We start from the raw sequence: 13382 nt of genomic DNA, 5'->3' as shown, positions 1-13382 counted from the left end.
TCTTATCCAAAGCTTCTCCATTTAAATTTTGCATTTTACATAACTGCTCTGCTGTAGCCACTGAAATAAAGTGATAAGATGAATTGTCGATTATGATGAAGGTAATTGTTTTTGTATGAAAGCATTTATTTCTTCTCAAAGACTGAATGGTACTGTAGTGCCATAGAGTACGATGCAAAAAGCTGCTGTGTTGCCTTGCTGCACTAAATGTTGACAAATTTGCTTGCTATGTCTCAAGAGGTGCTGTGTAATTTTCAGTTATTTCTAAAAGGTACTGATTGACTTTAAACTCCTATGCCAAAGCTTTAATTGTAGTTAATACCTTATTTGAAATATTAACGTAAATTGCTTTGAATATGTGATGCCTTGCCTCTCTCTTGTAGTTGCTGGATGGCATGGGAGCCGAGCATTGGGGCTTTCTACGGCCCAGTGGGGTTCATCATCTTCGTGGACTGCATGTACTTTCTCAGCATCCTGCTCCAGCTTCACCGCCACCCTGAGCGCCGCTATGAGCTGAAGGAGCCTAGTGAGGAGCAGCAGCGTTTGGCATCGGGCAGCAGCGAGGCCGGTGCAGACGGCCCGGGCAGCCACCTCCACTCCCTCACCCTGCAACTGCAGCCTCACGAGGCCTCCTCCTCCACCGTCTCCGCCCCCCACGCCGTGCCCCTTTCGGCCCTGGAGAATGAGCACACCTTCGCCGCCCAGCTCATGGGTGCTGCAGGGGCATTAGGGCTGTACGCGGCCCTGTGGGTGTTCGGTGCCATGGCGGTGTCACAGGACCACCCTTTTGACTTGGCCTTCACCTGCCTCTTTGGAGTGGCTGCACTGGCACTGGGAGCATTTATGGTGGCGCATCACTGTGTCAACAGGCAGGACATGAAACGCTACTGGACCCAGGCTTGTTGCTCAGGGAGGCGCGCCTACTCTGCGCAGGAGGACGTGCTTTTGCCCCAACCAGGGGTGTCGACAGCATCCACAGCAGGATCCATTGGCAGGGGAAACGGGGAGGTGTCAAAGTGTGGCCACAGCAGCGCCGAGTCCTCCTGCACCAACAAGAGTGGCCCTAGCATGCGCACCTCTCCCCAGGGTAGCAAACTGACCAATCTTCACGCAGAGGCTGCCCAGTGTAAATCCATCCCGCTCCCAGTGCTGGCCAACGGCGCGGCTGTTTTGGACAACAGCCTGACTGAACATTCGCTAGACAATGAAATTAAAATGCACGTGGCACCAGTTGAGGTGCAGTTCCGCCCCATGAACAATAACAACCATCCCACCTCTGCCACTAATGGACACGCGGGCAGGCACCACAAAAATAGGGCACGGGCCCACAGGGCGAGTCGCTTGACCGTGTTGCGAGAATACGCCTACGACGTGCCTACCAGCGTGGAGGGCAGCGTGCACAACGCCCCCCACAGGCGGCACCACCATCATCATGATTTAGCGGCGCGCAATAGCCGGCGGGCGGCCTACATGGCGTACAGGGAGCGGCACCAGAGTCAGCTGCAGCAGGACAGCAGCGACAGCACTAGCCTACCTCGGCGCTCTCGCTACACAGATAAGGGAGGGGGCAGCACCCTGAGTAACGGGGCAGCGGGCGGAGGAGGAGGAGCAGTGGGAGGAGCGGTAACAGTAGAGACTGAGCATGTGACTTCTGCTGCAGTGTCTAGCTCAAGTAAAGACAGTAGTGCAGGGAACCAACCCAGCAACACAGAGCTAGAGAACCAACCCAAGTCATACGGACTCAACCTCATCACTCAGAATGGCACGCTCAAAGACAGCGGGCACTCCATACCTTTAAATAACACAGAGAGTACTGCCAGCATAAAGACTGGCTTATGGAAACATGAAACTACTGTGTAGCGACAGTTTCCGTGCCAAAGACTGCATTGCAATATGCTCTTTCCTCCTCAACTGTGAAATGTTTTTTTTTTTTTTTCTGATTGTGTTGTTTTTTTCCCTATTTTTAGATTGCACATTTTTCTTTGAAAAAAAGAGTTCTTTGAAAATAATTATTGGACAAAATAGCCACATTATTGAGTATGCCACTCAGCTGTCCCTGTAGATATATTTTTGTAAATGGTCTATTTTTGTAACCTTTAATCCAAACCTCCTTACTGCATTCAGAGTTTTGTACATTGTCTGTGCTATGGCCCTGTGCATACCCTTTGGGGCTTTTTTCCCCCCATTTTCTAGTTTGTTCTAACATAATAAACCAAAAGTTACATTCACCTAATTGAAAGTTTTTATTCCTCTGATAACACCCACACTCTCCTCTCTTGGGTCTCTGGAACGAGTGCAAAGGTGAGTCAGGGTTGTTTTGTTTCCAAGAACTACCCTTGCTGACAGCGCTTATTTGACAAGCTGGTAATTGGGTTTTTCAGTGAACTTCATGTGGCCTCAAGTTCCTTTCCCCCCCGGTGAAGCCACACTTTAATTGCGACTGGCTGTGGCTTTGGACTTTGTGGCTGTTTTCCTCCCTCGCCCCCGGCAGATTTGATGTGTGCCCTGTACATTTCTGTGGGCTCCTGCTGCCTCGATACCCAAACTCTGATTGACAGCTGACTCTCAGGGCAGTCGGTCTGCCATGAGAAGAAAAGATAATGAGGGGTGCATGTCTTCCCCCTTTTCCACCCGCCTCTTTTCTCTGTCTCCATCACAGCCAAACACTTGAGCCCAACTCACAGTTTGATGTCACTACTGGGGGAGAGAGTAAGAGAGACACAGATTGTGTTTTGACAACCTGAGTGCTGTCTAGTGATGCTTTTGTTCAAAGATGGATTATCATCACTTCTGTGTGGGTTTATGTCATATTTGACCTCTTCGTACCAACCCGAGACTTGCTGAAGTTGAAAAATTGTTTATCCGAGTTCTTTGGATCTTTAGGATTTTGTAACACTAGAAAGAGCTGTCATTAAACATTCTTGGTGTGAAGACGTTTGCCTCTAGCTGTATAGTCTCAGGCTCACTTTCCTCAGGTATGCAGAGTGATATTCCATAACTTAATGCTGCAGTTTTTGACTAAAATTCTGTCTCGAAGCATTGTGCAGGCAATGGTGTGTTATTTGGCATACTAATTAAATCAAGCCCCGCCTGTTGAACATGATGGCATAGTCATCAGGCAATGACAAATGGTCCTGTTTTCACCAATTAACCTTCCTGAACTTTTGAAGGTCGTGTTGAATAATATTCCTTGAGCGCTGCACATTGAAGAGATTATCAGTAATTGTCACCTACTGATCATCCCAGACACCGAAGCGGCAAAGAGACAGCACTGATTTTGCTCCAATTTTCCATTAATGGTGTATTAATAAAAAGCATATTTCACCCAGGCAAAGATCTATTGCCCAGACTTCTTGGATATGACAAACTATAATAAGACTTTTGAATTATGTAGGGAACAGTTATGCCTTGATTAGTGGCGGCCTCACTGATTTCCTTGAGGCGTGAAAGAGTGATCTTCAAATAATGGCCAAGGTTTTTTAGTGGTCCCATCTGTTATAAAGTTCACTTAAGGTTGTCAACGAGACGGGAATGACAATTGCGCGCGTGCGCTCAAGGCACATTTTCTGTTCGCTTTGAAGAGCTCATCAAAGCAAATAAACTGATAGTATCTGCTTGGAGATCACAGGGACACCTTGGGCAAAAATCGATAACAAATTAAGATTTCATTTAGGCGTCTTTTCTCCAGGACTTATTCAGACATCTTAAGGAGGGATCAAACATCACAGAATCAGAATAACAAACAGTCAATGACATGTGGAAGTCTTCAAAAAATATTTGGCAACTTGCTACTTATTGCACCAAATCAGACCAGATCTGAAAGTCATAAGTAATGAAACACCCATAGCATGACTGAAACTAGGACTGGCTGATATTGACAAAATCAAACACCAGGATATATTTGACCTTGATGGCAAATTTGTGACCATATTGTGGGGATGAATGACATTTTGAACAAACAATCACTGGCAACGTGGATATGATCACCCAGCAGGAAGACCCAAATAACAGAGCCGCCAGAACAGTCCGATAAGTTCAGTTCCTTTACTCCAGTGTTTTGGGCAAAATACCATTTTTCCTACTTACCCAGACTAAGACAAGATGTTTGATACCATTTTCACCTCTGTACATCCAGTGGTTCAGTTCCTATGGGTGGCATTTTGTGTTAACTTAGCATAAAGACTTGAAGTCTATAGGAGTCATTAGCCTAGCTTTTTTTTTTTTTTTTTTTTAATTCCAAGATGTGTACTTAAAATACACATGATACACTGTGGAAATAAGACCGCTTCAGAGTTCTGGTAAGGTTTATTTTTTCACTTTGACGGAGCTCGGCTAATGACTCCTATAGACTTCAAGTCTTTATGCTAAGCTAACACAAAATGCTGCCCATAGGAACTGAGTCACTGGACATACAGAGCTGAAAATGCTACTAACATCTTGTCTCAGGCTGGGTATGTCGGAAAAATGGTATTTGCCCCAAACATTTGAGTATTCCTTTAAAAGCGGGAAAAGACATGTCATATCACAATATTACAACATCCCAGATGAAATCTAGTCTCATATTGATGTAATAATATATCGCCCAGCTGTAACCGAAGCCTGAGGTGGACTAGATAAACACCAGTCCATCTAGCTGATCTCTCCGTGACATCTCCTATTTGCTTCCACCTGTTAGGAGGCTCTGTGGAGCATATCTGAGCGCCGAGCCTCACCGGGAGGCTCGGGGACGACCGGCATCAGACAAGTGATGCGCTGTTTACATTTTCCAGCCGCTGTCCATAGCGCCTGGAGGAAGCATCTGGCTCTGTTGTGGAAACTTGCCACTGGAATGAAGATTGATACCTTGTAGAGAGTTGAGCCATCTGTGCTGAATGTAATTAGTTAGCTTTAACTGTCCAGGGGAACCTTAATATATTACCTGCAGCGTGCTAATCATCAACAAACTTCAGAGGCTGCAAATATAGATTAAAGCATTAATTAGCATCCAGGGTCTGTGATGATCACTGCGCTGTCAGGCAGCTGTCTGTCGAGGTAATTGGCAAATGTATGTTGTTTGACTTGTAGGATTTTTTATTTGCAAATGAAGAAAAAGCACAAGAGTATGCAAATTGTGTTTGAGCTTAGGTCAGGACTTCAGCAAAAATAGTTTTGTTTACTGAGGCATAAAAACAGTACTGTTGCACCGACGGAGCATGACTTCCCTAAGAGATTAATAAATAACAGTGCATAAGATGAAACTGACGATTCCTTTTCATGTTTAAGGCATGCATTTTTAATAGTGGCTGAGTGCCCGTTGGTTTTGTTTTGGTTTGTTTCACTCGAAACTTATGGCACTGGGTGAAAAAGTTGCTATATTTGTGCATCATTCTGTCTAAAATGGCTTACTCACATTTGTCGCTGAAGCCAAAGTGTGCGACTAACTGGCAGTCTGCAGTTAGCAGTGCCACATGTTTTTTTTTTTTCTTGAGGACTGCCAATGATGCCTACAAGACAGTTTAGGAAAACTAAATTAAAAATACCCCTTTCCCCCCCCTGTATAATAATAAAGTGAAACAGGGAAGGGTGAAAATGGTAAAGGTGTAGAAATAGTGACATGATGGGTATTAAAACAGAAACGAGAGTGGCCACTGGTCAGCAATGCCTGGTGTCATTCATCATTAGGGTGCTGTCAGCTTTTGGTCAATGTTTTACCTAAATTTGACATTATAACTGTCAAGGCTCATGGCCACTTCACTGTCAAAGGCATCTTGTCTTCGAGGTTATGTCTCATCCAGCTGGTCGATCACAGATTCTGAGGAAAAGGAAATTCAATACTCTCCGCTTTAGAGGTCAGTGCAGCATTTTCTCTGAGACGATGGCTTTGTGTTGGAGCTGCGTTTTTTGTTGTGGAAATTTCACCTTCTCCTATTACACATAAAACTTATGAGTACTTATTTTTCTTCTCTACTGCCCTTGGCTAGAATAGTGGAACAGTAAATTGATGGCTTTTGGAGAGTGCCTTTGTGAAATTCAGCCGGGATTGACTAAGAATGATGGGACACATTTCTGTCTCACTTTATTCAAACTGATTAAGGCGCCCGAGAGAAATCTTGGCACAGGAGGTGGCTCCAAGTGCCATTGTAAAATTGAAACTCGGCCTGTCACAGAATGGAGATTTCAAGTACACACTCTATCCTGTCCCATCACCTGAGGCTGCCAAATCAGCATCTGGAATAGACATTTCTCCAAAGCTGTTGAGTGTCAGAAATTCAACAGTGACATATTTTGACTCGCGGCGATGTTTTCTCCCATGTGCTCGATGAGTATATTACAGGCGTATTCAAGCTTCGCTATATCCTCAGAAGAAATTAATATCACTGCCTCCTCATTAAACACAGCAGAGAGAGCTTTTGTGCAAACCGGAATGTATCGTGATTAAACTTTTGGCACTCGGCAGCATCAGTGAGAACGGTCTAGCCGGACAGAAATAGATGCTCATTTAGTGATCTCAGGGGGCCAATAGGAGAAGGGGAGGGTTCTGCTGGTGGTTTGATCTCATCATTAGATTGGGATCAAACTAGATTGTGTGTGTGTAGTAAAAAAAAAAAAAAAGACAAAAAAAGTTTTCAAAAGCACTTGAGACACTTTCTCTATATCCAGCCAACCCTATTTAACCTCTTCAGTTTTATTGGGACCACAGGTGAATTTGTCAGTGCTGCACTGCCAAGTTTTGTTCAACACCCCCAGAACTTTATTTCAAATTCTAGCAAAGGTCCCAAGCTTTCCAAAGATACTAAATATGCTCTGCTGAATTACAGGCAATCGTGTATGAAACGATGCACAAGACATCTCCATATTTTCTGTTTGATGTAGCATAAAACAATGGCATCTTGGGTTTGAATATAAGTGTGATGTAGCTTCAGTGAAGTGTGCCAACCAGCTGGTACAGAATGTTGTTGTACAATATGGAAAAAAATGTAGCTATTTAAGGGGAAATTTAAGGGAAAATCAGAGTTCAAGGAGTAAAAAAAAACTCTTATGACAAGGCATATATTAATGGAAATTCAATTCAAGTCAGTTCAGGGTTCTGAGTCGATTTCAAAGGAAAATGCGTATCCATTTAAGTCAACCTACTTTTTTAAAAGTAACAAAACTTTTCATTTTATGATGATGATTATTATTATCGTTATTAAGGAAAAGTGAAGGCCCGTCATTCTCAGTAACCTTTTTCCTTCCTCTTCACTGACAGGCACGCACACACACACATACACATACACACATCACCATTTAATGATGATATCACACCATCTGCAGAGCTCCCATCCCCATGTGTTGGCAGACCTGCGCTCTCATTAAGGCCCTCATATTGCCATCCATCTACCTGTGCCAGTCTGTCTGAACAGATTTTGGCTTCATCTTTCTGTCCAGGTGCTCTGTTATTTATAGCCACCTCAAAAACAGTATTAGTCACTGCTCGGTGACAGCTTTCACTAGTCCTGTCACCCTTGTCTCAGAAAGCGAAAGCTGTCTGTTGGAATACCTCTGTCTTGGTTGCACATAACTTCATTTTGGCGATTCCTGAGGAGGGTTAGGAGTGAGGCTTTAGCCGAAAGCCCATTAGCACCGGATGGACATTTCCAAACAATGAGCCCATGCGAAAGGCTTTATCTGTGACCTACTTCTGTTCAATAGATTATTTTTAAACCACATCGGCGCTCTTTTCCTATGCCAAATCGAGATTTTGGAAGATGCACAAATGAACTGTTGTCTGCAGAATCCCTCAAGCTTGTGATATCCAAAGCATGTTGCTGCAAGCTACTTTTAGCCTCTGACAACCTACAAAACCAAGTCATTTTACACTTTTGAGTTACATAAGCCCATCATGCAAAAAAAAAAAAAAAAAAAAAAAAAAAAAAAAAAGAAGAAGACCTTGCCACCCCCTAGGCCATTCTCATTTCCAGTGCCACATGTTGACAATGAAGTGGAGACCAGTGGTGTCATTCACTGTCAAAGTCACACATAATGGCATTTTAACCGAGGAACATACCACCCTGTCAGACTTGAGGACCGTCTGCCGCCACTGGAATGCCATGTTAGGGGTTGAAAAGCTGAATGTCAGATGTTGCTATTAATCTTGATGGGGTTTACAGCTCAAACACTGAATAGGTTTGAACAATGCAGGACATAAAGGACGTCTGCAGTGTTATGACTGAGTCTCACATCCAACACAAGGCGGACATTGTCGGTCTAGCCTCTGCGGACTTAATCTAATTTGCACTAATTTAACTTAATATTTCATGGCTTCATTTGGCAATAATGAATTTTGCATCGGACCCTTGGACATGAGCCCTCATCAATCACGGTATAATTAGGTCAAATAGATGATAAGTTTATTATGTGATATGTGTGTTGCCTTTTGTTTTCCCGTATCTGCTGAAATCCATGTCCGGAATACTAAATTTCAGCATTACACATCCCTTTTCTGCTGCACATTATGCTTGAGCATCAAAGAGAGAGTCGTGTCTGACATTCTCATCCAGATCTTTTAAGAATTAGCAACTTAGCATATTATCAGCTGAGAAAACTGCCGTCTGTTCTGTGATTTGTCTGCAGCTGTCTACTGCATTTAAAGAGACCGAGTGCAGGTTACATAGCGAGACAGGAAACTTTTCTCCCTGTTGTATTCTTGGGAGGCAGTTCAGCACCCGTTTGCAAACTCCCCTTTTCTCTGGCAAGCAACTGATCCGCTCTGTGATGTTAAAAAATCTTCAAGCCGGCTGACAGTTGTTGTCATGATTTGCTGAGAAGGAGTTCGATTTATTCTTGGTTAGCTTTTCATCATGGCCTTTTTAGCGGGCTCTGGTGGTTTTGTTTCATGGTTCAGCTATGCGTGGATAAGCACCACTTGTTTTTGCCTGCTCTGTCTGTATAGAGACATTGTATCTCTTGTTTTTTTTTTTTTCATTTGTTACTGCAGTTTGATTGTGTGCGATAGACAGAGAAATAAAGATATAGGAAAAATACAGTGTGTGCATTGAATGTGTGATATGTTTTGTGATGTGTGTGTAAATGAGTGTGTCTACTTGTAGACTTGCATTTTAAACAATAGCATCCCAAAAAACTCCATCTGAGAGGATGTTTATTGTTTGTTTTGACTTGGTGCAGAATTATATAACTGTCTAAACTGTTGGTGGGGAGTTGGGAAAGTGGGGAGAGGGGAGCATTTCATAATAACAGCCATCCTATAGATACTCAATGACTGGGCATCTAGGGAGTGGAATACAAAGTAAATTAAATTAAACTATCTTTCATTTTGCTGAGGACCCACTGGAACCATCTTACAGACCCCTGGCGGTCCCCAAACCCCACTTTGGAAACTGCTATTTAATGGTTTAGTATACCTTTAGGCATGAGAAACAGCCTTGTAACAGAGATGCCATAATTACGTTTGTGCCTGGGAAATGCTATATGGTGAGATTGAAATTATAAGATAGTGTTTGGGTGGAATACTGCTTTGAGATACTGAGCATCACAGATCTGAAATAAGATCTCACCTGGCAACACTGGGCTGTACTTTATTTGGAAATATTTAATCCTAAACGGTTCTTCCACACAGACAACAAGCCTTCGAAGATTGTTTTTTATTGGAAAATTATTGGTATGACATAGACAAATTGTGCATACAATTTGTGTGCGAGGAGAATCTCACTTTTCAAGATTCAAGATATATTTATTGTCATTTTCACTGAGTACCTGCATACACAGAGAAAAATGAAAAACTGTTTCCCCTCAGTGACAGACAGTGCATTAAAAAGTCAGTAAAATAAGTTAAAAATCTAAAATATTAAGATAAAATAAATAAACTAAAATAACAGAATGCCATACAAACACACACCATCAACTCATAACACACACCATCAACTCATTCAAGTCTCCTTAGGGTTTTTAAGGCAATTCTCCCTCATCTTTCCCAGGTAATTTTTAATTTTTTTTATATGTGTAAATGTAAAAAAATCTAATATCTAACATATATAATTCAGTGTTTGCATGGCTTTGCTCTCACAGTCCAAACACATGCCGCATGGTCAGTGGACTGCAGGCTTTATGTTGCCCATATGTGCATATGAACATGAGTGGGCGTGTCTGTATCTGCCTGTAAGCGACACAGTATGTTAACCCTTAAGTGGGCTTGCAACCTGTTTCACGTGTCGCTCTATAGACGACCCCCACCCCCTGATGCACGCTCCCGCGAAGACCACAGTGCACGAGCAGCATTCCAGCGCTGTCTCCTCACACTGCGAAACTTGGAGTTGGAGGAGCAACAACTAGTATCCACTGCTTGCTTGTAAGTCAGCGCTGGAGAAGGCAGCCGGTGGACCAAACGAGCGTGCCTCGACTGGACAAAACAAGAAAACCGACCCAACTTCGGAAAACTATGGATGCAAAGAGAGTGGAGACCATTTCTGCCAGGGTGGACGCTGCTGTTTCTTCACCTGGTAGGACAGTGGTCGCATGCTCACCTGGTGGATGATTTGGTGACGGTTATTTGTCACGCTAGCCCCAATCAACGTCGCTGTTCTGCCTTGCATGGAGAAAACTCCGCGCCAAACCGCTTTCAAAAATTAAGGCTATTTATTTATTGTTTCCTTGTTTATCTGTAAACATGTATGCCCACAAGAATGTAACCTAATACCTTTAATAAAAGGTTAAGAGCCACCCGTCAATTGGGCACAGAACCAACACACCAAAGAGAACTTTATATAACTAAAATATACACTTGTATAATTAATTATCCCTACAGTAACCTTCCGCCAAATTATATCGGCGCTAACGCGTGAGTCAATTCGAAAAGTAACGTTTTTTAAATTAAAATAAAGTACGGTTTGTCAGTACTTTTCATTAATTAGACACCATTGAATCGAGATAGATTTAAATTAATCATGTGTGATGCTTGTAAAGGCAGTATTAAGTTGCTATCTTGTTGAATAGTTTGGCGTGATGTTTTCGCAACAAATTTGAACTTGCATGCTTCTTGTACAAGACATTTCTCGTTTTTTTTGTGATTGTTGAGTCGTGTCAGCACTTTTGCCTTCTCTTGAAAGGATAATGATATAGTTTTTGATGTTGAATTGATACTATTGGTACTTTGTTTGAGCTACTGTCGCCAGTTTCATCTAGTAAAGCGCAACCTCAACCTGTCCTGCAGTCCAAAATGGGCATTTGGGAAAGAAACTAGCCACATGGCATTGAACTTTTGCTGTCGCACCTCAAGTGCGGTTCTCCTAGTGCGCTGTCCCGCAGCTTTTTGTTCCTCCCTGATGGTTAATGAGCCACACTTGGACTCAGGTTGATTTGACATCAAGGGGGAGCAAAAACCTGAAAGTCTCAGGAGCTGAAGCACCAGGTTTGAGCATCATGTGGTCTGCAGCAGGTAGGTTGACGGCTGCCTGACACATTACTGTTGCACAAGGATGGGCAGATGAGGGCCCAGGGTGCTTGGCTGGCCTCCATGATGATGATTACCCTGTTACAGTCTATAGGTTCCCCCTCAGGCTTCTCATTGCCTCTCTCAAAGCTACTCATTATTTCTGGCTCAGGTCAATGTTTTTTTGGTGTGTTTGTACACCCAATTGACTTCTAATTATCCTTGGTGAAGAGTGTGAGTCATGCCCTCAAGGATTCAAAATGATTTGTGCTTTGGAGTGGTAATATATAGCTCTCTAACTTAAAACTCTGTTATAAATGTTGCTGTTTGGCTGAACTTTGTTTCCAAGTTTTTTTCATCACTGTTACCTGTGACCAGTGTGTGATGGATGGCGATCTGTATTGTATGCAACTGTTAAATACTGACATTGACAGATGAAACCCAAATGTCAGCCAAAGAACAAATGAAAATGTATTATGCATTTGAGAAATGCTCCTTTCTGTGTGCACAATTGTAAAAGGATCCTTGTACACAAGACAAATTTTCACATTTTAACCAGATCAGAGTCAATTTTGTTGTGTTGTTGAAGGTTTATCTGTCCATTACATTTCATATGATCTCTAATTTGTTAGTGTAGACTACTGCTGTATTGGAAGTTTGATTTTTGCTGTGTTGCTCTGAAGTTGTCCTTCTGAAGGATACTGATTGTTGTCTCCTGTCCAAGATGATGTTTTGTAAAAGATACAAATCCGTAAAGTTTGAATTTGTGCAGATCCTGAAAAGTTGAGAGTTGCAATGCATTGCATAAGAAAACTGGTGTGCTACTAGCAGCACATAACACACCGTTGCTGTAATTGGCACTCCTGCCCAAGCTCCTCATGAATCAAGTGGCTGCATTTTTTTTTTAGGTGGTCCATAAAGTCAACTGGGGGAACTAGATACATTCTGGGCATTTGTTTGTAGCTTTAATCACTCACATCAGTGATTCATGTGAAAAATGAGATTAAATCATGTCACAGGGACTGTTTTCGCTATGCTGTCTCCACTTGTTTTTTCCCCACTCTCCATCTATTTGTCTCTTCTCAGATGTTCTCTCATTCTCTAATGCCCCCTCCTCTTTCTCTCCGCCTGTTTGTAGCTTCATGGTTGGTCCTCGGGGAAATCTTTAAATGTAATGGTCGCCTACAAAAATGCTACAGCCACCCAGCCATGAGTTGATCCTCCCAAGAGCTGCTTCCTTGGGCGCTGTGATTCTTTGCATCAGTGCCTTGGAGCTCTCTTAGATCACCAATGCAACTTTTGTCTGTGCCTGCCAAAGGTTCCCCCCAGACATTTCCCTCCTTTAGTACCATATTTTGAGTTTCAGAAATGTGATGAATAGTGTACGGCCCCTTAAGGCTTATTGTTCCGATTGAGCTACTTTCAGCACCATGGCTAGCTCCGTCTTTTGCCATTTAAGCAGCTGAGCTCTGTGAGCACAAGCTATGGCCGGTGTAGTCTTTATGATGCACGTCCTCATTTCCTTTGCTTGAATATTTACTATCACTGCTAGCCCTGAATACATATTATATATTCAGGGCTTTGAGTGGTGCTGAACAACATTAAACAATAAAACATTAACCATACAAGTGGTACCATGAGGCATCATGTCATAGCCATTGAAGCGTTGCTTTCTTTTGCTGCAGTTCAGATTGTGCTGAATAACTCAGGCTTGTTGTGTTTGGCCTGTCATATATATCAAATCTTAGATGTTCATTAAGCAAAATTGTTGCAGGAGACTGGCCACAATCAAGAGATAACCTAATATGTAAATCAGTGTAAAAATATGGCGGGGAGTTAGGGGAGCTTGCCGATATTCACAGTTTTCTCTGAGGGTGTGTCGATATACGTCTGCTGCATATGCATCACTTAACAAATTGGACTTGGGAGGAATGGATCTTTGTGCAGTAATCAGTGTTAAGGACATCAATATTGACTC

At 42.8% G+C, this 13382-nt stretch overlaps 2 protein-coding genes across 5 annotated transcripts in view; both read left to right on the top strand.

Annotated features, from left to right (window-relative positions):
- adgra3 (adhesion G protein-coupled receptor A3) overlaps window positions 1-2233 on the top strand; it is a 32947-nt gene extending 30714 nt beyond the window's left edge. For both annotated transcript variants that reach the window (XM_030075884.1, XM_030075885.1), the window contains one exon: window positions 384-2233. In XM_030075884.1, the coding sequence (XP_029931744.1) occupies window positions 384-1860 (1477 nt within the window). In that variant the 3' untranslated portion in view covers window positions 1861-2233. The remainder of the gene's footprint in view (window positions 1-383) is intronic.
- A 7943-nt stretch (window positions 2234-10176) lies between these two features.
- kcnip4a (potassium voltage-gated channel interacting protein 4a) overlaps window positions 10177-13382 on the top strand; it is a 145353-nt gene continuing 142147 nt past the window's right edge. Inside the window, exon 1 of one of the 3 annotated variants that reach the window (XM_030076570.1) lies at window positions 10177-10475. Coding sequence is in view for 2 of the 3 variants with exons in the window: in XM_030076569.1 (XP_029932429.1) it covers window positions 10415-10475 (61 nt within the window). In the remaining variant the exon portion in view is untranslated. The remainder of the gene's footprint in view (window positions 10476-13382) is intronic. The other 2 variants (XM_030076569.1, XM_030076571.1) reach the window with 2 other exon arrangements.

The sequence above is a fragment of the Myripristis murdjan genome, chromosome 18 (assembly GCF_902150065.1).
Source record: "Myripristis murdjan chromosome 18, fMyrMur1.1, whole genome shotgun sequence".
Lineage (NCBI taxonomy): Eukaryota > Metazoa > Chordata > Actinopteri > Holocentriformes > Holocentridae > Myripristis > Myripristis murdjan.
This window is presented reverse-complemented; position numbering and strand designations above follow the sequence as displayed.